The following is a 23,897-nucleotide window of genomic DNA, read 5'->3' as shown; positions in this document are numbered from 1 at the left end:
TGTGCGCCAGACGTCACACATGTTCAACCGAATCAACAAAGTTTCTACTACACTAGCCGAAGCAGACACTCGCCGCTCCGGACTGTCCGACCTATCCAAAGCAGGGTGTCTAATAAAGTTAAAGTCTCCACCCCACAAAAACTGAGCCGTTGTGTGAGAAATGGAAAGTTCGGTCATCCCACGGTAGAACTCTGGGTTATCATAATTAGGGCCATAAACATTTAGGATAAACATGTCTAATCCTGTACCGCTGCATTTAGTGAGCACATACCTCCCCTGACTATCTTTCGCCAGAGGTGACAGTTGGATAGCTTTCTTGGGGTTAACCCACGTCAAGACCCCCCCTACCATGCGTGGTGAAGCCGGCTGCGTGCACGTTACCCAAGAGCCCCTTAATACGCAAGACCGGGCTGCCCAGTGGTAAGTGTGTCTCCTGCAGTTGGGCTATATCAACATTATGTCTCTGTAAATAACTCCGCACCTTCCGGGATTTCCTAAAGTCGTTCAGGCCGCGTACATTCCACGTGAGCACAGCAATCGTATCTAGGCCGGTTTCTGTACTTTGTTCAGTCTTGTCCGTCATGGGGGGTCTGAGTGTACGTGTGAAAGGATACTTGGTGCATCATGTCTAATCGCCCACAGCACTGCCAACCAGGAGTGATCGCTACAGAGAACATTGCATATGTCAGTCTCAATACATTCCCCCCCACCCACCCACTTCAGGCCAAACCCAACATGGCATAAGGACTGTAAGACCCCTTCATGAACATTTTGATAGAAAACATCAATCACAAAAACTTTCAATTCGCAACTCCGACCCCTCACACCCCCCGCCCATGTCAGACCAACCCCATCTTGGCCACGACTCAACCCCACAGACCAATAAGATCTACCCACCCCTTTAACAGAAAGAGTACTCCCCAGTGTGATTCACACGTGGGTGGATGTTGCTCAGCAGTCAAACAGAAGTGTTTAGCCTATATAAGGCCACACTCCGAACACCGTAAAGTGGATATTATGCAACTGCAATGTGACGCTCCCCTCAGGCCCCAAAAAAACAATTACCCTATGAGCAGATCAGTAAATAAGTAATCGGTTCTAGAGATACTAAAATCCGGAGGAACCCCAGGCCGTCCGAGCTGCGCAGGCCAAACCCCTCCCACCTTAGGCGATCTAGCTCTCGGGCCGAGGGACATCTCCGCACCACCCAACAAGCATGACGCCTCCGACACAGGTCCTAGTTCAGTATAATTGTGCCACAGAGGAGGTCGTGACCAGAAAACTGCCTTAGTGGTACACTATGGGCGAGTCAGAGGAAACCAAATTCAGTCCCATGTTCCCCATCGCTGACCTCACCTCCCCCAACTTTACCCGCCAGAGCATACTTATCACACATAAATATCAACTAGGTATCAGTCCTGTTCCTCCAACGTGCCGTCCGTCGCCTCATCCGACAAATGCTTCTCCGGGCTATTCTCTTTTGACCATCCTTTCATAGCTGCCTGTAGGGCCTTTGGGTCCGTAAAGATGTGGAATCGGCCTTGCCTGTTGACACAAAGTCTTGCCGGGTAGAGCATGGCGTAGTCCGCCCCCATATCATGAAGCTGTCTCTTCATCGGGGCAAACAGTTGTCGAGCCTCCTGGACCCTCGCTGTGAAGTCAGGGAACAGAGATATCATGGTCCCCTCATGACCCAGTGGTTGTTTCTTGCGGGCCAGCTTCAGCGCAACATCCCGATCTCTGTAGTTGAGTAACTTGGCGATGATCGGCCTAGGAGCTGCACCCGGAGGAGGCCTCGGCCCCAGAGAACGGTGCGCCCTCTCAACCACGAACATATCGGAGAAGGAAGACTCACCAAGTAGAGTTTTCAGTAAGCGTTCAATGTAGAGTTCCATGTTACCCGTTTGTGTGGTTTCCGGAAGGCCCGTGATGCGCAGGTTACAGCGACGAGAGTGTGCCTCCAAATCTTCTGTTTTGTCCTGCAAGAGCTTCAGAACCCTGCCCAGCTGCCTATGTTCAGTATCCAAAGCAGACTGCGCCTCCTCCGACTCCATTAGCCTGCGCTCCGACATGTCGAGACGCTCTGCATGCTTGTCCAGCCTTTCCACCATCACGGTCCATTCTATAGGACAGCGCGTCCATCTTGACGTGAGACCCCCCCTGCAGGTTCTTTTCCATAGTCAGCAGCAGACCGCGGATGTCTTGCCTAGCGTCAGCGTCCGGTTGGTCCCGTTCTCTGGCTTCGTCATCGGAGGAAGCATCAGTGGATTTAAATCTCTTCGGATCAAACAACAGTTTCGGTTGTGCTCTGTCTACCCTGCCCATCTTGGCCTCCAGAGACACCAACGCACTCGCAGATCTGTATCTTCGTGAAAATTAGCCTCAGCGCAGGCAGACAGTGACCAGGCTTCACTGCAACCAGAGGCTTTCACTGCCAGGAATACTGCATGCCTGCGCCCCACCGGAAGAGCTCCTTCTTTCTGCATATAACACATTGCCCCTGGCCTGTCCTCACATGCACTTATGAGAATGTAAGTCCGGTAGGCTGCCAGCAGCAACGGTAGGGGACCCCGGTGGTTAACACTCCGGTCAGCAGCAAGTGTCCCGTGGCGCCACTCCGTCCTCCAGTGGGTATCTATGATGGCACTCCAACCTCGCCCAGAGCGGTCATCGCTGAGAGAGTCAATACCTAAATAACAAGTCTAGCTCCCCCCTATTGGTTCCAGGAGCACTAGAGTGCCCCCAAAGGCACAGTCCAGCCTCCCGTGAGGGCACCACAGCGTCCTGCTTGTAGGCGAGTCTCAGGCCTTACAAACAATGTCCCAGTGGCCTCCCTGGACCCAATTGTCCACGGTGCCTTCCCCGGTATTGCACCCAGCGGCCAACCACAGGCGCAGCTGCATCAGGGAATATGTAGGCCAAACTGGCGGCCACGTGGCGGCGGCGGCGGCCGAGCCCGACCAAGACGTCCGGCGTGATGGAAAGTGGGACTCACTACCGGTGCTTAACTCCGGACGTCCACCAGTCTGCTCTCATGCATATGCTGCACCTGCCAATCTCTGCAGGCCCCGCTCCTCCGGCTTCCTCTCGCTATAAATCCCGCTCCAGCGCGGGTGACCAGACCGCCAGCCAGTGCCTCACTGTGTCCCGCAATTTTGCAGCCAGAGACAGGGCCACCGTCGAGTTGAAGGCCAGGGAGGCTCCGCGCCCATAGACGGCAGCGCCACTCGTGCACCGCCCGTTCGCCGACCGCGACCGGTCCAGGCAAGCACCGCCCCTGGCTCGTATGCGAACCCGACGTCCAAGGCCCCGTCAGGCCGCCAGATAGAACCCGCTCATCAGAGCCTCTCTAACCCAGCCAGAACGTTACCCTCTCCCTAGGGCCTATTCACAACAAGTAACCACAGATATATACCACCTAAGGACAGGGAATTCCTAATATATATATATATATATATATATATATATATAATATATATAGATATAGATATATATATATATATATATATATATATATATATATATATATATATATATATATATATATATATATATATATATATATATATATATCCAACATCGATGGCCGCTTCAACTCGAGCCACTTAACGATGGCGGGCCGTGAAGGGATAGCGAGACCCTAATATTCCAAATCTGCATTGCTCAAAATTCCAACAGGAAAAAACAACGCTTCACGGCACCCAGTGCTTTTAAGGCAGAGTTTAATTAGGCCACACAAACTCTACGCGTTTCGGGAAACTCGGTCCCTTGATCACGAGTAAACGGACATAGTCAAAAATACCAATAAGTAACAATGCATCACGTGACATGGTTTGTGATTCAAAAACAGTGAAAACAGACTGCACCACGGAGTAACGGCATCACCAGAGACTTCTAGTTTAAATAACATTGATATTCCTCATTGCTAACACAAAAGTGCATAAATAAAGCAATTTTAAACAAGTGTATAGTGTGCAAAAAGTGACCACATGAGATTTCATAATTCATTATGCCAATCCGATTTCTCAACTTAATTTTTTCTTATTGAATACGAACAAACTTTATCAGCAGTCCATTAAAACACAGTGGTTTTTTTACCTACAAGTGCTGAAAAGGTACAGTTCTGTTTAGTTAAATAACAAAATCCCCTGTTATTCGACTAATTGCATCATGATTCACGACCCAGTTGGGTTTGTGAATAGTCAGAAAAACCGCCCAAGTGGGCATAAGAAAAAACCAGATTAACATTACTTCTTGCGTTTAAACGGAGGCAAACGATAAGAAAAGAACAGGTGGGGTAGCCACATATTCCAAATCTGTAGCTGATGGCCCAAGGAAGAAACAAAGTGTACTCCAAACAAAGTGCAGGCGGCTTCAGAGGACGTGGGCGCGGCGCGAGAGGAGGAGGAAACAACTCAAGAGCTCCAACAAGAGAAACCGACAGCCCAGTGGGAAAAAGAACGAGGGGCCAGCAAAAATCAAAATGATCAACCGAAAAACAGTGGTCAATCTCTCAGGTCGGAACCTTACTCAAGCGGAAATAGATGTCCTTTCCCTTGGTCTTTCCTTTTGTCCTAGTGCCAACTTTAATTTTACACAGAGTCGAATTGACCTCTTTCATTTTACCCGTAAATTAAAGTTAAAGAAATGGTATGCTACCAAAATAACCAATCACAATGATAAACCCTTGCATATACCGAGCATTCTGAATTTGAACGATATTGAGACACTACATGATTTGCATGTGCTACATAATGACCCGAATGTGATTGATGATCCCTACATTAACTTGATCAATGATGATATTGAGCTGGATATGGGTGGGGCCAGCGGTTTCAAACCAAAGTCCATCTTTCTCCCTCAATTAACAAATGAGGCGATTGACGTGTTTGAGAAAGGGGTTCTACGGGAATTTGAAAAAGTTCGGAAAAAAGAAAGGTATAGAGATAATGTTAAAAGCTTTAACCTCAGTCAAGAACAATTTAACGCTATCAAAATACTTCAAAATGATGACAATATAGTGATTAAAAATTCTGACAAAGGGGGGAATGTGGTTGTCTTATCTAAAGAGATGTATCTCCAAGAGGGATTCCGTCAATTGAGTGATACAAAAAACTATGAGGTCACCACCAAAGCAAAATACACACAAGCGAACAATGAATACAAGGAATTGTTGGGGGAATGGAAAGAGAGGGGTTTACTTGAGCAGGAGGAATTTGATTTCCTCAACTGCAAATTTCCCAAACTCCCCGCTCTCTACCTCCTCCCGAAGCTGCATAAAAATCCACTCAACCCTCCGGGAAGACCCATTGTGTCCTCCAGGGGCAGTTGCCTGGAGAACACATCACGTTATGTGGACTATTTTTTGCAGCCCCTGGTCTTAAAACTCCCATCTTTTATAAAAGACTCAAGTGACTTCTTGAGACTCATTGAACAAATAGTTTGGGATGACACATTTTTGTTATTAACTCTGGATGTTACAAGTTTATATACTTGCATCCCACATGAGGCTGGTATCAAGGCTTGCCGCCATTTTCTTAAACAGAGATCTGTCTCTCATCTTTTCCACACGGAGATGATTTTAGACATGATCCTTAGGTGTCTCACACAAAACTTTTTTGTTTTTGACAAAACCATCTACCGCCAAATACTCGGGACTGCGATGGGGACCTGCTTCGCTCCCAGCTTTGCAGGCTTATACCTCGGCTGGTGGGAGGAGCAGGTCGTCACCACACTACCCCTTTACAGCGAGTGTGTCGCAGTATGGGCTAGGTACATCGACGACATTTTTGTGGTGTGGAAGGGAAGCAGCGAACAGGCCAATCTTTTTGTCGATAGTATCAATCAGAATGACTACAACCTTCAATTTACTAAAAGAATTGAAAAGGAGAGCATTGAATTTTTGGATCTCAAGATATCAGTCTCAGGACAACGACTTGAAAGTCAACTCTACCGAAAAGAAACGGCTGGCAACAGCCTCTTGCACGCGGGGAGTTGTCATCCTAACAGTCTTATACACAGTATTCCGTTAGGAGAACTACTGCGAGCCAAAAGGAATTGCAGTAACGAAGCAGGTTTTGCTTTGGAAAAAGAAATCATGATTAAACGCTTTGAGGAAAGGGGCTATAAATTGAAAGACATTACCAAAGCTTGTGACGAAGTTAATAAGAGAACACGGGAAACACTCCTCCGAACTAGATCAGAGACTTCGTGCACTGATATTGAAGCAAACAAAATAAGATTTGTCACGACTTACTCCAACCAAGCATTTGAGGTTAGAGACTGTCTTCTAAAGTTTTGGGATGTCCTCAAAACTGATAAGGATCTAGAAGCAGCAGTTGAGTGTTACCCCCAGGTAACATTCCGTAAGGCTAGGTCCTTAAAAGATACACTTTGTCAAAGTATTGTAAAACCGCCAAGAACTAGCAATCCTGTTCAGGGCTTCTTTACCTGCCGTAAATGCAAAGCTTGCAAGTTCAGTAACAACTGCAAGGTGGTAACTCTGTCAGAAAATACCAAACCCTTTCGGATAACCAAACACGTCTCATGCAATACCGACCATGCAGTATATGCACTTAAATGCCCGTGCAATAAATACTACATAGGCAGTACTATTCACCCTGCCAAAAAGAGAGTACTTGAACACCTGAGAGCTATAACAAAGAATGACAGGCAATATCCTGTGGCTAGACATTTTAAAGCCGAACACAACCAAAACACCAGTTTACTCTCTTTTTGTGTTCTTGACACGGTCCCCTTGCGTGAGAGGGGTGGAAATAGAGTCCTTGAGCTGAGACGACTTGAGTCTCGTATGATCATTCAATACCAAACAGTCAAACCCCGAGGCCATAACATTGACGAGGAATTAGCAGTCCATTTAGGCTAAAACTGAACCAAGGTAGTTAGAGGCCCGTTGGAACCACAATTAATGAAATGAATAAGTGTGAAATCCAATAGCCTTCCACCGTTCCTGTCGGGGTTCCTCCCTATTGGCGTTTTTCCCCCCCTCCCTTACCCGTTTGTCCTCACCCTTTCCCCTCCCCCTCCTCCCTCCCCTTCTTCCCTTCTTTTCCTTCGGATATATTACTGGGTATGCCAAGTTGTGTTGCTTTATATGTTTCTTAAACCATAATTTGTAACCGAAGTCGTGACACTGTTTTTATCTTGTGTGTATTCTTTACAGATTGTTACCCATCCATGAAACAGAGAGATGTGCACTAATAACCCCAGAAGAAAAGGAGCAGTTCTGACATTCACGTTTGTGACGAGAAGAATAGACTGTAGTTTAGAGTTTTCTACAATCTATCCAATTGAAAGTCTGTAACAATCTGCCCACTTGGGCTACAGATTTGGAATATGTGGCTACCCCACCTGTTCTTTTCTTATCGTTTGCCTCCGTTTAAACGTAAGAAGTAATGTTAATCTGGTTTTTTCTTATGCCCACTTGGGCGGTTTTTCTGACTATTCACAAACCCAACTGGGTCGTGAATCATGATGCAATTAGTCGAATAACAGGGGATTTTGTTATTTAACTAAACAGAACTGTACCTTTTCAGCACTTGTAGGTAAAAAAACCACTGTGTTTTAATGGACTGCTGATAAAGTTTGTTCGTATTCAATAAGAAAAAATTAAGTTGAGAAATCGGATTGGCATAATGAATTATGAAATCTCATGTGGTCACTTTTTGCACACTATACACTCGTTTAAAATTGCTTTATTTATGCACTTTTGTGTTAGCAATGAGGAATATCAATGTTATTTAAACTAGAAGTCTCTGGTGATGCCGTTACTCCGTGGTGCAGTCTGTTTTCACTGTTTTTGAATCACAAACCATGTCACGTGATGCATTGTTACTTATTGGTATTTTTGACTATGTCCGTTTACTCGTGATCAAGGGACCGAGTTTCCCGAAACGCGTAGAGTTTGTGTGGCCTAATTAAACTCTGCCTTAAAAGCACTGGGTGCCGTGAAGCGTTGTTTTTTCCTGTTGGAATTTTGAGCAATGCAGATTTGGAATATATATATATATATATATCTATATATATATATCTATATATATATATATATATATATATATATATATATATATATCCCTCTTATAATACAAGTGGCGGCCTCGCGATCCCAGACGGACCCAGGACTTCCTACCCAGACGTCAGCCTCGCGGTCCCAGACGGACCCAGGACTTCCTACCCAGACGGCAGCCTCAGCCTCGCGGTCCCAGACGGACCCAGGACTTCCTACCCAGACCTCAGCCTCGCGGACCCAGGACTTCCTACCCAGACGGCAGCCTCAGCCTCGCGGTCCCAGACGGACCCAGGACTTCCTACCCAGACGGCAGCCTTAGCCTCGCGGTCCCAGACGGACCCAGGACTTCCTACCCAGACGGCAGCCTCAGCCTCGCGATCCCAGACGGACCCAGGACTTCCTACCCAGACGGCAGCCTTAGCCTCGCGGTCCCAGACGGACCCAGGACTTCCTACCCAGACGGCAGCCTCAGTACAAGTTCATCCTATGATTACCATAACATACAACAAGGGAATCAGTTTTACTATTTATCAGATCACACAAGAACTGCCAGTTTGAGCACAACCTGTTCTCTGGTTCGAGGGGCTCCTCTCTCCCTTATTCAGTTAACACTTACCTGATCAGGGTTAACATCTGTTCATGTCAAGTCACAGCTGACTAGAAGAATAGGCTACCCTCTTATACAAGAACACGCAGCACATGTTGATTCACTACAAACTGGATACTTTATTATTCATTATATACGCAATCACATAACATTACTGTGTAACACATAACCTGCAAAGAAAAGTGAAAGATTAGGTTGTACACTCTAATAAGAAAGGGGTCGACATCACCTTAGTCGTGTGTAGCCTGCACTCAATGGTCATCTAGGTTCCCTTCTCGTCTGTGCCTCGGCTCGTCTGGAAGTCACACCTCCGCAGTCACGGATCTGTTCCCTTCTCCCTTCTCCGAGCCACTGGGACCTCTTCCTCATCGGCTACTCTCTCCTCTCTGGCAATTCTGCTAGAAGAGTATCTGTCTCTCGGTTTTTCTCCGCCTTCAAGTTTGTCATCTGTCTTCCCTGGAATAAGTAGTAGCTTTACTGCTAACGGCTAGATGCCGCCTACGGACTGAAGTAAGTGCCACGTAACTGCCTCAGACTTTCACTAATATAGAGGTGCATTTCCTCATGGAAAATTCCGGCCCGTAACCTGCCGCCCACCAAATTCTTGTACCTCCCCGTACCAAGGACACTTTCCCAGCCGGCCGGCCTGATGTAGTGTCTTCGGCATGAAGAAAAATACAATCCTTCGATAAGGGCCGGTCTGAACCGGTTCTCTCCAAGCGAATAACACCTCATAACTAAAACATCCCCTTTAACCTAGAAGCATCTCAAGCTGCCGGAGCAGAAAGAAAGATGGAGTCTCTCCCGTTTGAGGCCTACCAGGCCTGAATTCAGCACGGCTCCATGAAATACCCTCACTACAGGGCAGGTTATCCCTAATACTAACGAATCTATCCCCTAGGATATGTGTGCAAGCCCTAATCTATGGGGAAGAACACAGGATCATGTCGAAGTGCCTAGTAAATAGGCTTCATTCACTACTCTAACCCTTAGGCTTGAATGGTAAGAGACTGAAGTCACCCTAATCACCCGTCAACACAATAGGGCCGGGAAAATCGAGCAGTACACCGCCTCACGCTAGTCGCTTGAACTTCGGCTCAGAGCATGGTAGAGCGGCCAAAAGCGCCGCAAAACGGCTCAGCTCGGCTCCGGATCGCAAAATCACAGGTAACTGGCGCTAGCTCAGCACAGTTGCAGGATGGCTGCAGGATTGTTAGACGGTTTCTCGGAGCACTCGGCTCAAGCGGCCATCTTGGTCGCGAGCAAGCTCCGCCCCCCCATGTGAGCGGAAATGTATTGATCATTGTGGGAATCACTTCATGTGGATGTTGAAAAGCATGGGTGAGATGATAAAACCTTGAGGGACCCTGCTTTTGTGAAGTACGGTTTGGATGAGAAAGGGAGAGTATGGATGACATTTATTCTGTTTTGAAGGTAGGATGTTTTCCCATCAAGAGCAGTCCCCTCTATGACAGCTAGTAGAGTCTTTGGTTTAGTGTGCCATGATATACTGTATCAAAGGCTGCTGAAATGTCTAAGAGAAGTAGTGCAGTGACTCCATTCCTGTTTACTGTGTTTTTAAGGTCTTCCCAAATGGCGATGAGCCCACATTCTGTGCCCCTTCCTGGATGGAATCCTGTTTGGAAGTCGGAAAGTAAGGGGTGGTCTTCAATGAATTGTGAAATCTGGGTGAATACTGCTCTTTCAATCAGTTTGCCCAGTTAAGGTCCATTTGTAATCGTTCTGTAGTTGTTTGGGTCATGTGGGTCAAGGTTTGTTTTCTTTAAAAATAAGCGTATCTATGCTTTTTTTTTTTACATTTTCAGCAGCTGGAAAGATTCCCATAGTTAAAGAATTATTGATGATTGTTCTGCCTGGTGTGGCAGCAGAGGTAGTTAAAAGAATGTTCTTAAAGATTTGTGGTGGATAAGGTTTAGAAGGGCAGCTGGCTGACCTGCTTGCTTTGACAAAATAAATGAATTAATTTTCTGATAGTCGTTTAAAGGAATGTAGACGCTGGGTTAGCCTACTCTTGGAGTAGTAATGATTTGCCAGTTTGTCAGTAGATGTTTGAGAAATTCAAGGAGAATTTGATCAAATTCTTAATTAATTTTTTGTATTTTGAATTCTGTTTGAGTAATACCCTTTTTTTTAATAGCTTTTTTGATATTTGACGTGTTTAGTCCGTTAAGCTTGTGTAGGTGAAGTTTGTCTTGCGTGTTATTTGTTTTGGGCTAGGTCCTTGACACCTTTGCAATTTGTTGTTTTATCTTTTTTAGTTCTGCATTCATCCAAGGTGTTTGCTTTCTTTTGTCCTGTTTCGTCTTTTTTTAGTGGTATTATGATAGCAAAAGCTTCCTGGAGCCACTGATAGAGATTTTGAACTGAGTTTATTGCATCTATGTCTGTGTTGGATGTTAGTTGTGTTTCTATGTGTTCATAATTGGGGGTGTCTACAGTCAGTATGGCTGCATGTAAGGTGGCCTTAGGTGTGGTGATTTGTGGTGCTTTATTTGGGAAAACTACCACTGTGAGTGAGGGTATTTTGCTTGTGCACATCTGACTAAAAAGTGGTTAAAGTAAGTGCCGGGTCGATAGGCCAATCTAACCTGTTTTTTCTGTCATTTCATGTTTGTTGTTTTAATGAATAGTTTTTTTTACTTCTATTTTGCACACTACACTATCTTTAGACAATTGCATTTTTACTTTTTAATTACTTTTAAACTTTTAGGACCAGTTGTATGAACTCATTTTCTTGACGCAAAGTATTCAATCCTTTAAATTGTAGGGTTTGTGACAAGAAAATGCGTTTTGCAAATATTCTTTCAACTTAGCATTAAATACCCATCCTCTTAAATGCCATTGTTGGAAAGCCTCATGCTTGTCTACATTCCATAAACTTTTTTTCAATCAAAGATGATGTCTCTCTTACCTCGCTGTGCTAACAGGTCGGTTTGCAAAATACCATAATCATATAAGGTTGAAGATTGACCTGCCTAATGAATATTCATTAGGCAGGTCGAAAAATGTGCCTCAGTCCAACTAGTTACAGTCACATAGATGGTGACCTGCAAAAGTCAGCAGACAGTTATCCCGGTGATTTTATTACTAAAGTATTTTTCAAAAGCAGTCCAATTTTCTTAAAGAAAACGGAGCTTCTTAAAAACCAATTTTTTTTAGTTTTGAGAAACTTCAGTGAGAGTTTGCAGTTGTGACCTGAACCACTGCCTACTCCCCCTGAAGTGGCCACCTCAGTTCTCAAAGAGGAACAGCTCCAAAGGGAACCCCTTCCTTTTTGTAAATCCGTGACCTCCCCAACGTGAGTCAGTAGCTTATCAATGGTTTGTGCCTGACATTTGAGCTGCGAACTATTGACACATCTGGAAGGGAAGCTCAGAACACAGTCCTTTCAAATTGCGATTTGATATTTGAAAACCCATTTTAGGAATCCGAATATGGGCTTAGTACATAGGAACTAATTTTTTAGTGGTCACAAACCCTCTAATTTCATAAATAAAAGGGTTGGCAAATAATAAAAGGTTTAGTACATCTGGCTCAAAATTTCCACTAGACCGCTGCCTTTTCCACCTGAAGCTGCCACCTCGTTTCTCAGGGAAGAGGTCCAAAGGAGACCCTTTCCACTTTGTAACTCAGCTATCATCCCAAACTTTGGAGTCGGTAACATAAGTTGGTAACTTACCAGTGGTTTGCGACTGCAATAATTCCAAGCCACTGCAAGCCATTGTTACTTATGGTCCTGAATCGTAATTTGGAAGGACTACCCTAAACATGCATCTCCCAACTTGTGATTGTGTATCCATTTCTAAACCTATTTTAGGAGTTGGTAAAACTTTACAGAGTCCTGCAATTGGTTTATTACATAGTAAATAACTTTTTAGCTGCTGCAAACCCTTAGATTTTGTGACTGGGAGGGTTTGTGACGCTAAAATGTTCAGTACATTAGGCCCATAGTTACCAGTCTGCATTGGCATATTGAGACGAAAAGTAAGCACAATACAGTACTGGTCAGGTAAGGTAAACAAGCAACACTATTTAACATATAGAGCATGTCATTGCCTAGTTACATAATGAGTAATATATTAGTCTAACTGGTGCAATTAATACAATATGTAGGAGAGTCAGAGCTCTGTGCAAGGTTTTCAAGCACACCTTTTAGATGCTGCATCTCCACGAGACATTTAACATGCTGTCTTTTAGCATAGGATAGGGTAGTCATGGATATTATAATTTTATTTAGATCCTAAATGTTCCAGAAAATAAATGGCTAATGACTAAAAGAGGCACAGTTTCTACAACTATCTATTGCAACCACCATACTTCATACTTTAAGATAGATCCATACATGCATAATTTCTATGAACGACCATTAAAATTAAACCATGAACCCCATACTTTCTGTTCTATTTATTATCCCCACCGATGCTGACAGCCTCATCTGCCAATGAGTAATCAACCAATGCAGTACAACACATGCAAGAAGAATGTAAGAGTGGGCTGTATCATGCATACTTGGAAAAGATGACAGCCACTCTCTCCTTAAAGACACTGATCCTTATCCTTGTATTGATAAATGTACACTCCAACCAATATAAACAGTTTTATTAGCAGCTGTATGTATAATAAACAGTAAAACAACAAAGAATCATTGAGTTTTGTATATCTGATATTATGAGCAAATAAAAATAGATGTTTCAGACAGGCTGTTTATTTCAAACATCTAGCAACAAATGCACTCAGCCACTAGTCACAGACGATGTGATTGCCAGGAAAATTGTTTCAGATGAAGGCATTCTCGCCATATTTGAGAGATTTTACGACCTTTCAGGGAATAACTGAAGGATGTTCTTCTCATTCCCCGCATCCACCATTGATTGAGACTCTGATGGTCAGTCAACCCTCAGTGTTGGCCAATATCAGGTTGCTCATGCATGAAAGCCATGTATTATAATGCCATAGTATATCTTTTTGAATCAAAACCCACACAGATGGGCAGTAGGGCTGGCCTGGGGAAGCGTGCACAGATACTGTGAGAGTGCCCTTAGAAAACCTTGATAACTGGGCTGTCCCTAGTAATATGTTAAAAAGGCCCATCCCCTAAATGGTGTCTCAGGCATAGTGGATAGTAGTCTCAACCCATATTACATAGTCCAACATCAAGTATTATAAATAAGCGTAAGCCATGACAATATCCATAAACATAAATCAAATCTAATACATAGAAACTGGACCTCAAGACATCAAAGCAAATAAAGGTCCTAGTAAAATGAGCAAGATTGTATTCTGGCAGTGGGGAGTCATTGGTGCAGGTCAAGATGCAAATATGAACTGTTCACCAGAAAAAGCAATTCATTTTTAAAGCGTCCCTCAGTGGGCGCTAAAAGTTGTGCAGGATAGGCAAAGTCCACAGTTTATTGAGGAACTCTGTTTTGATGTTTTTGATGGGTATAATAATATACAGGGCATACAAGCGCTACTAAGGGTTTTCTAGACTGTATCAAATAATATTTCTGGAGAGCAACATTGAAGGTAAGGTAGGCAGGACAAGTCCTCAAACTGGATCTCACCTTTTTCACATGCAGTCCACAAAATCATATCACTCTCCTAAAAGTGAAAACAGCCATTCTTAGATTCAAGGATGAAAGGGAAAGAATTAAGGTTTTATTGAAGACATTCATTAATAACCTTCGATGAATTTTGGGTGATTCGGGAGTTCTGGAAGCAGTCGCTCAAGAGAACTCTCCATTTTGACCTGCTCAGATCTTTTGGTAGCTTTAGTAGATATTTTAAATTGAGCTAACTGCTGGCTTGAGCTACTAAGTGCGTCCGACATTTTTATCTCCGGCAACAACCCATCCCACAGAGAGTAAGAGGGGAAGAGGAAATCAAGACCACCTACCGTCCAAGCACCCTTTCAGTATCAATTTGTGGATTTAAACTCAACACAGTTCCCTCCAGCAATATAAGCTGCTTTAGTTTGGGAACAGTTACTATTCCAATCTCCTCAGCCACTTTCCGTTCACCTACATCTGTGCCAAAGGTCATAAATTGGTCTCTTATCCTACATCTAATGGATTACAGTATTGCTCTTTCCAAGCAAAATATCCAAGGCTGTCAGACTGTTGTACAGTTGCACCTTACTTTGACAGGAGTGGAAGCCCAAAACACCCATATTTATATGCAAAGTAACCATGTTACCCATCGCCCTCACAAATACATAACCACACATTCCCAAAACCGTTGCACAATTCTGCAGGTCAAAGTAATATCCAGAAAATATCATCTTAGGCAATCCCCTTAGAAAGTCGAATACATTCTAGATAGAACAGCAGGCGTGAGACGCGGCATATGCAGACATTTGAAATGTGTAATGCATTGCTGTAGGTGGTTATAGTGCAGGCCAGTGTCTTAGACCTTCCACAGTGCATATCATATTTAGGTCTGATTGCCCGTTCATTATGAGCACTTTCCACACAGCGCTATGTACAAGGATGCTAAGGATGCCAGTGGCCATCTCCCCATTTTAATGATGAAGTGCCAACAGGTTTCTGGTGGGGAATAACCTATTTCTTCACAATACACAGATGTTTAGATAAATTTGAATGAGCTATTGAAGTACCAATGAATTTCTTTATGCATTTAACAGGAGTGGAAAGAACGGTATGGAAATCGAGGCGAGGATTCCACAAGAAACAGAAATATTAATGGTGACCCAAAAGATTCTACCTACACAGAAATGAGCACAAACAGACGTAGGTTCCCACCATGTTTTCTCTCTCTTGTACTTGCTTTGATTTATTAGCCCTCGTTCAATAATGTAACATTCATAGATGCTAATGTTTACCAAACTATCCTTTTCTGTAGGTATGTATTTTCTTTTCCATTCATCAAAACAGTATTAAAATGTCCTCTACATAGATGTGTAGTAATAGGATTTATCTAAGAATGAAGATATAAGGATGTGCTGTAGGCCCACAAATATCCTACATGTAAAATGGGCAGAACATAACACTTATTTTCTATTTGTATTTTATTTGGTGGGTATTGCTGAGGAGGCTGTGAAATATACTGGGTATCTCAAAATGTTACTATTCACAGTATTGCCTTTCCACATCTTCTTGATGTCAAACGCCTGTTATTGATTAATGGCAGTAAGAAGACCGATCTTAAACGAACAAGTCAAAAATTAATTAAAGTGTTTTAAAGAGGGTCACAAATCCTCTCGAAAGACCATTGTAATACCACTTTTGGCTGCTCAAGAACTGAATGATTAATTCTGGTTGACTAATCTTCACTTTCTTTGGAGGATTTCGTAGAGTTTGAACACATTTTAGCCGACCATTTGCTTTGAATGTACCAGCCTTTTCAGTGTCATCGTATCGGTGTTACTAACTTTCATTTGACTAAAACTAATAAATAAATTAGACCGGGTCTGAAGTTCCATAAATATGCTGATGACATACTGACTGTGTTATAGACCATATTTAGGCTAAATGCTCATCCCTGGCAGTTTGCCTGGCCAAGATTGCTGCATGAAGCAAATCCAGAGCCATCTTAGGCTATTGAGTGTGAGTTCCAAGAAGTCATCTTTTCCTTGATCCTCCATGCTGTAGTGACCAAGGTGCACAGTGTAGGAGTGGAGTAGGCCCAAGAATAGATAAATAGTCTCATATTCTTCGGAGAATCTTTTTTTTGTTAATTTACGTAAATGGGTCGCGACACTGCTCGTCATGCTGCAAATAACCCCAAAGGATTCTGGATAGTGTAGTGGCTACGGTGAGTACGCCTACGCCACGAGTATATAGAAATATAATGCCATCCCTGGACACGTGTTTCGAGGTAATTGCCTCTCGTCAGCAGGGAGCAGGTAGGTATGCGGGGTGCCGATGACTGCCATATATATAGGTAAAATACCTTCCAAGGCGCGCAGGTGCAGACACCGGGCTCGTCAGCCAAAGTCGCTCGAATGAGCTATTAGTAATTTACGTAAATGGGTCGCGACACTGCTCGTCATGCTGCAAATAACCCCAAAGGATTCTGGATAGTGTAGTGGCTACGGTGAGTACGCCTACGCCACGAGTATATAGAAATATAATGCCATCCCTGGACACGTGTTTCGAGGTAATTGCCTCTCGTCGGCAGGGAGCAGGTAGGTATGCGGGGTGCCGATGACTGCCATATATATAGGTAAAATACCTTCCAAGGCGCGCAGGTGCAGACACCGGGCTCGTCAGCCAAAGTCGCTCGAATGAGCTATTAGTAATTTACGTAAATGGGTCGCGACACTGCTCGTCATGCTGCAAATAACCCCAAAGGATTCTGGATAGTGTAGTGGCTACGGTGAGTATGCCTACGCCACGAGTATATAGAAATATAATGCCATCCCTGGACACGTGTTTCGAGGTAATTGCCTCTCGTCAGCAGGGAGCAGGTAGGTATGCGGGGTGCCGATGACTGCCATATATATAGGTAAAATACCTTCCAAGGCGCGCAGGTGCAGACACCGGGCTCGTCAGCCAAAGTCGCTCGAATGAGCTATTAGTAATTTACGTAAATGGGTCGCGACACTGCTCGTCATGCTGCAAATAACCCCAAAGGATTCTGGATAGTGTAGTGGCTACGGTGAGTACGCCTACGCCACGAGTATATAGAAATATAATGCCATCCCTGGACACGTGTTTCGACCCACTACGTAAACTAATCTTTTTTTTGTTGTTGTAATACCCTATTTGTAATATTTATGTTTTATTTCTCACAGTTAGACAAGCTAATGATGAAAAGACTGAATTATGTGACTTCCCCATAACATAGCTGAAAAAGCCAGACAAATATTTCCCCATGGAGAAAACCCTTCCCTACACCACAACTAAATTTGGAGTTATTATTTTCCCATTCCCAACCTGAAAGTATATTTACTACTGCCCTTAACAGGAATACATCTCAAACTCATCCCAGGGTGAGAATGGGTCATCCACATTTTTGTGAATACCCACCAATTCCCGAATTGGTGGGTGTTCACAAACTTTCTGGGGCATCTTGTCCTGGAACGCTGAATCTCAACCCATAGAAAAGGATTTACTCATGCATAATTTTGCACCATGGGTTGGGTAACAGTATGGATGAGTAAATCTGTGTATGAGATTAAATACACTTTTATTCATTCCAAAAATTAATTTACGGTCCTAAATCGAACCAGTGACATGTGAACGTTGAACATAACATGCAATGGCTCTGTGATGTGGCCTAAAAAAGAGATAGAGGTTTACACATTCAGCTTCCAGGATGCACCCCTCTTATAAATAGCGTTTCGGGTGGAATAAACACATCAGCTTAAAATTGACTTCTTCTCAGTCATGCACATTACAGAAAACGTGTTAGATGTAATGATTCAGTTATGCACTAGTGTCGCTTACACAAATGCTTAAGAACCTCTGTTGCACACATCTTTAACACACACTATATGCAGAGAACCTAGTGACACTGCAGGCACCACACAATCTGAGGGCTCTAACAAAGACATAACTTGGATCCAGCACATATTCCATTCTGCTGGGATCCCCTTTCACTTCTATAGAAGTTACAGAATTTGTTCAAATTGGTTGACGTTTCCTGTGTAGGGGTTGTACTAAAATAGTGCAAAATATATAAAAGTTTTTAATCTAGAAATTACTCATACCTATTGTACTAGGTGCATCCAGTTCTGGGCTCTCTTTTTTGGCCTCGCCTACGCAGCGTGCATTCGCTGCATAGAAGGGCCTTTAGCAGTCGCTCTGCTCATTTTCAAGCACACGCTCGAAGTGCTTGAAAATGAGCAGACTGCGCGTGCACGCACGCACCGCTCGCGGCTCACCTCCTACTCCCCCTCTCTCTCATGCCCATTCCTTGTTTTGTCATCTTGCGGATGACTCATCTCCCCGATTTCCCAATTTAACTTTATTACTGACAGCACTTTTTAATCAATTCCCTTTGGGGAAATTAAAAGTGAAAGCCCTTAATTTTTCAAAAAGTCAAAATATTTGAAATGCGTTTCATTTTTATGTGTCTTTTTAATAGCATCCGATATTTCACGCATATAGTGGAAGTTATGTTGAAGCAAATGGCCTGTATCACCATGCTGTATGGATCCTAACGGCAAATGTGCCAACTATTTGAACACCACGTCCAACACCACGTTCACCACCACCACCACGTCCACCACCACCACGTCCACCACCACCACCACCACCAACACCACCACCACGTCCACGTCCACCACGTCCACCAACACCATGTCCACCACGTCCACCACCGCCACGCCCTCCACCATGTCCACCACGTCCACCACCACCTCCATGTCCACGTCCACCATGTCCACGTCCTCCACCACCACATCCACCACCACCACATCCACCACCACCATGTCCACCAATACATCCACCACTTCCACCTCCATGTCCACCACCACATCCACCACCTCCCCCACCACCACGTCCACCACCACGTCTACCACCATCACGTCCACCACCACCACCACATCCACCACCACCATGTCCACTACTACGTCCTCCACAACCACCACGTCCTCCACCACCACCACATCCACCACCACCATGTCCACCACCACGTCTACCACCACGTCCACCACTTCCACTACCACGCCAACCACCACCACCACGTCCACCACCACCACGTCCACCACCACCACCGCGTCCACCACATCCACCACCACCAGGTCCACAACCACCACGTCCTCCACCACCACATCCACCACCACCATGTCCACCACCACCACGTCCACCACCACCACGCCAACCACCACCACGTCCACCACCACCACGTCCGCCACCACGTCCACCACCACCATTACGTCCGCCACCACGTCCACCACCACTATTACGTCCACCACCACGTCCACCACCACCATTACGTCCACCACCACGTCCACCACCACCACGTCCGCCACCACGTCCACCACCACCATTACGTCCGCCACCACGTCCACCACCACTATTACGTCCACCACCACGTCCACCACCACCATTACGTCCACCATCACGTCCACCACCACCACGTCCACCACCAACAAGGCCACCATCACCATATCCACACCCACGACCACCACATTCACCACCATGTCCACGTCCACCACCAATATGACCACCACCACGTCCACCACCACCACGTCCACCACCACCATGTCCACCACCATGTCCACCACCATGTCCACCGCCACCATGTCCACCGCCATCATGTCCACCGCCACTACGTCCACCGCCACCACGTCCACCGCCACCACGTCCACCGCCACCACGTCCACCACCACCACGTCCATCACCACGTCCACCACCATCACCACCACGTCCACCACCATCACCATGTCCACCACCACCACCTCCACCACCACCACGTCCACCACGTCCACCACCACCACCACGTCCACCACCACCATGTCCACCACCACCACCACGTCCACCACCACCATGACCACCACCACGTCCACCACCAAGTCCACCACCACCACGTCCACCACCACCACGTCCACCACCACCACGTCCACCGCCACCACGTCCACCGCCACCACGTCCACCGCCACCACGTCCACCGCCACCACGTCCACCGCCACCACGTCCACCACCATCACCATGTCCACCACCACCACGTCCACCACCACCACCACCACGTCCACCACCACCACCACCACGTCCACCACCACCACCACGTCCACCACCACCACCACGTCCACCACCACCACGTCCACCACCACCACGTCCACCACCACCACGACCACCACCACGTCCACCACCACGTCCACCACCACCACGTCCACCACCACCACGTCCACCACCATCACCATGTCCACCACCACCACGTCCACCACCACCACCACGTCCACCACCACCACCACGTCCACCACCACCACCACGTCCACCACCACCAAGTCCACCACCACCACGTCCACCACCACGTCCACCACCACCATCACCACCACGTCCACCACCATCACCATGTCCACCACCACTACGTCCACCACCTCCACCACCACCACCCGTGACAGGTAAAGTGTCACTGGAGGGCAGGGGTAATAGGAGTGTCAACCCCAGCTGTACATGGGACATTTAATGATGCATTGGGTGTGAGAAGACTGGAATAGGGGCTAGAAGAATTGCACCAGACCCAATATACATTTTGAAGAGGCGCAATGTCACATGGGCTCCTGTAAAAGCACTCGCAGCATCTCTACCTCACAGTTGCATACCTGCACGAGCCACTCACTCAAAACAAGCATTGGCATAGCCTATAGGTCTCGCCTTTGGGACCATTTTAAGTGTTTAGCCATGCAACACTTTATGTTGTTTACCAAGGATATTGTGCTGGATAACTAAACACTTATAAGGTCCCAAAGGCGAGACCTATTGGCTATGCCAATGCTTGTTTAGATCTGGCATTAGCCAAGACATTTTTTTTTTTTTTGTAAAAACCTTTATTGACATTTCAAACAAAAGACAAGTATGGGCCTACAACCCCCGGGGCCGGCCGCTAAGCAGTCAGAGTAACAGAAGCACATTTTAATCACAGGCAGCACCTCGGGGAGCAGATTCTCCATGCTAGCATACTCTTGGCCACTAAACAGCCCAAATAGGGACCAGGATACAAAAGGTTTTCATTTTATAATAAGGGATAGAAGGATCAGGTGCCAAACAATTTCCCAACAGCAAAAAATGGCAGGCAGAATAGTAAACGCCAACAATAAACAGCAATCTATCCAGGCAATGGCGCTAAAACCGGAGGTTCAGGATGCGGAGGAATATCACGGCCATTTGCGCCTGCAGTCCCCTGCCCGAAGACCCAGAAATCACCACGGAAATTGAGGCACACATAAAAAGCAGTGATTGGCAGCAAAGGAGATCTACCGTGCTGACCCCAGAAAAGAAGACAAAGAAGAATAAGAGAAGAAAAAGGAGGCCATAGAAACAAAGTAAAAACTAAAGAATCCCCTCCCCCCACCCCCCCACCCTGCACCTCTGCAGATGAGTACGGCCCCCCCCCCCCCCAGCAGTGTGCCTGTCGCCCCGGAACCAGACCCGAAATATAGAAGAGACAGAGAAAATGGAGTAAGAAAGGAAACCCCACCAGACGGGGGAGTAAAGAGAGTATTAATAAACTGGAGGAGGGCCTTCAAAACATGCCCCCGGCTTCTCCCTCCCGCACAATATGTTCCTCCCCAAAGCAAACAGTAAACAAACACAAAATCGATCATGTCAAAGAAAAATGGGGAGCATTATGCACCCACTACACTATTAGTTATGTCGTGAGAGCACGCAACCCCTGTGCCCGCCCGCCTGTTAGATGACAACCTCTGAAGAATCAGCCTTATCCTTGGCCACTCTTTACGAATCCACCCATGCATACCCATCGACCCAGTGCCATGTCCAATGTTACGAGGAAGAGGAGCGTCCAAAAAAGACCAGGAAGCGACACACACATGTAGGATGAACGTCTCTGGACACCAACACAGTCGACATTATGGAGGACCATCTTTCCCAGTACTGCCCCAGGATCTGTACTGCACACAAGGTTCAGGAAGGCGGAATCAGCCAGGGCAGGCGACTGTTGCTGGAATATTGCCTGGGTCACCGGAGGTTGCGCGTGGGACAAAGCCACCACCCCCCGCTCAAATCCAAAACCTCCGGAACAGACCGGACCCACAGCCAGCCGATCACACGTTGGCGCATTGTCCGAAGTTTCCAGCTTTCCCCTATTCACAGGGGCGGCCACGACACTGTCCTCCTGTGTAGAGTGTGACAAATCCCTGTGTGCCTGGGGACAGGCAGACCGCAACTGTTCCGACGCTGAAGCAACACTATCAAGCTTTCTCCCCAATACCGAGGCGCCGTGAACCAGGGTGGAATGAAGGGCACCGAGAGCTTCGAGAAGGTCACCGTACCCCAGCCCAGCTCTCGGCGCCCGCTCCGCTACGCTCCTCTTAGGCACACACTCCCAATCTTGCGGAGACCCAGTGCACAGGAGGATAGACTCCATCCTAGCAAGATGGCCGCCGGGTAGGTTCATCCCAGATTGGGACCGGGACTCAGGCACAGGCGCATCAAGTTCCATGTCACTGGAAACAGGGTTCCGGGGGCAGACAAAAATATATACACAGTGTGTGGCCACAGGTAACAGTCATCCCCACCACGGACCAGCGCCCACGAGAATCCGGGAGCAGCCCGCGGAAATAGGGACGCGTTACGGGCAGCGTCCGGGCAGCTCACCGGCAAAGGCTCAGGCAATTACCGGAGAATCCTGGAATTGCCACCCCGGGCATGCACTCGTTCCGCTACGCTCAATGGTAGGAATGACCACAGCGAAATTCAGGCCAATATTCGCACCGCTCCGGTACTCCGACTCCACCCAGTCACCAATGGCCGCTGTTGTTGAACTGCCGCCCGGCCTTGTTGTCCACCCGAGGTCCCGGTTCCAGGGTTGCACAGGCCGCAAACTTCAAATGGACATTTCTCCGGCGGTACCGCCGCCAGAAACTTCAGAAGCACACAATCGGTTGCCGCTCTCAGCCACCAACACGGGCATATAGCGTAGGCTAAGGATCTCATGCAGGATATCTGTGCGGGATGTGGAGGTTCACGGAGCCGGGAGCCTACGCTGCCGTCCCGATCGCCATCTTGGCTCCTCCCTTAGCCAAGACATTTTGATTTAAAAATATATATGTATACATACATACAATTATTTTTTTAAAGGGACTTTCAGTCAGCTTTGTTCATCCATTGGTCTGTTTGTGTGTCATTCTGATGTTGCTTTTACCCACTACAGCACACAGAATGGGACAGGGGGTTAGCCCACTTCAACCACTGGATAACATCACTTTGAGTGATTGAATTTTTCTCTTTCACGAGGAGTATACCCACACATAAGCTAGTTCCCTACTGTGCCAATGTTTTGTTTCAAATGTATTACTTTGATGTTCCCTTTGTATGTATGTGTGAGTGATAGCAGTACCTTTTATGCTAGTGAGCCAGGTAATGACATAGGCCACATTCCACACTTTGAGTTCCTGTCTCTGGCCAATGCTGTTGTACATTATTTTTGGAGTGTCCATTATCTGACTGCTGGCATTTCACATCTTAACAGATTGCATCGCTTTGAAACTGTTCTGTATTAAATTGTCTAAAGCTTCAATATTACATAAGTGAATTCATAGGACAACAATTCTTCATAAGACATTTATTCCGGTCTCAGTTTCACCAATGG

General features: G+C 46.1%; 1 protein-coding gene across 2 annotated transcripts in view; it reads left to right on the top strand.

Annotated features, from left to right (window-relative positions):
* LMBRD2 (LMBR1 domain containing 2) overlaps positions 1-23,897 on the top strand; it is a 440,257-nt gene that overhangs the window by 369,348 nt on the left and 47,012 nt on the right. For both annotated transcript variants that reach the window (XM_085631040.1, XM_085631037.1), the window contains exon 16: positions 15,301-15,406. In XM_085631040.1, coding sequence (XP_085487166.1) covers positions 15,301-15,406 — 106 coding nt within the window. The remainder of the gene's footprint in view (positions 1-15,300; positions 15,407-23,897) is intronic.

This window comes from Triturus cristatus, chromosome 2_1 (genome assembly GCF_964204655.1).
Source record: "Triturus cristatus chromosome 2_1, aTriCri1.1, whole genome shotgun sequence".
NCBI classification, from domain to species: Eukaryota; Metazoa; Chordata; class Amphibia; order Caudata; family Salamandridae; genus Triturus; species Triturus cristatus.
The sequence above is the reverse complement of the archived record's forward strand: the minus strand, read 5'-3'. Positions and strand labels throughout refer to the sequence as shown.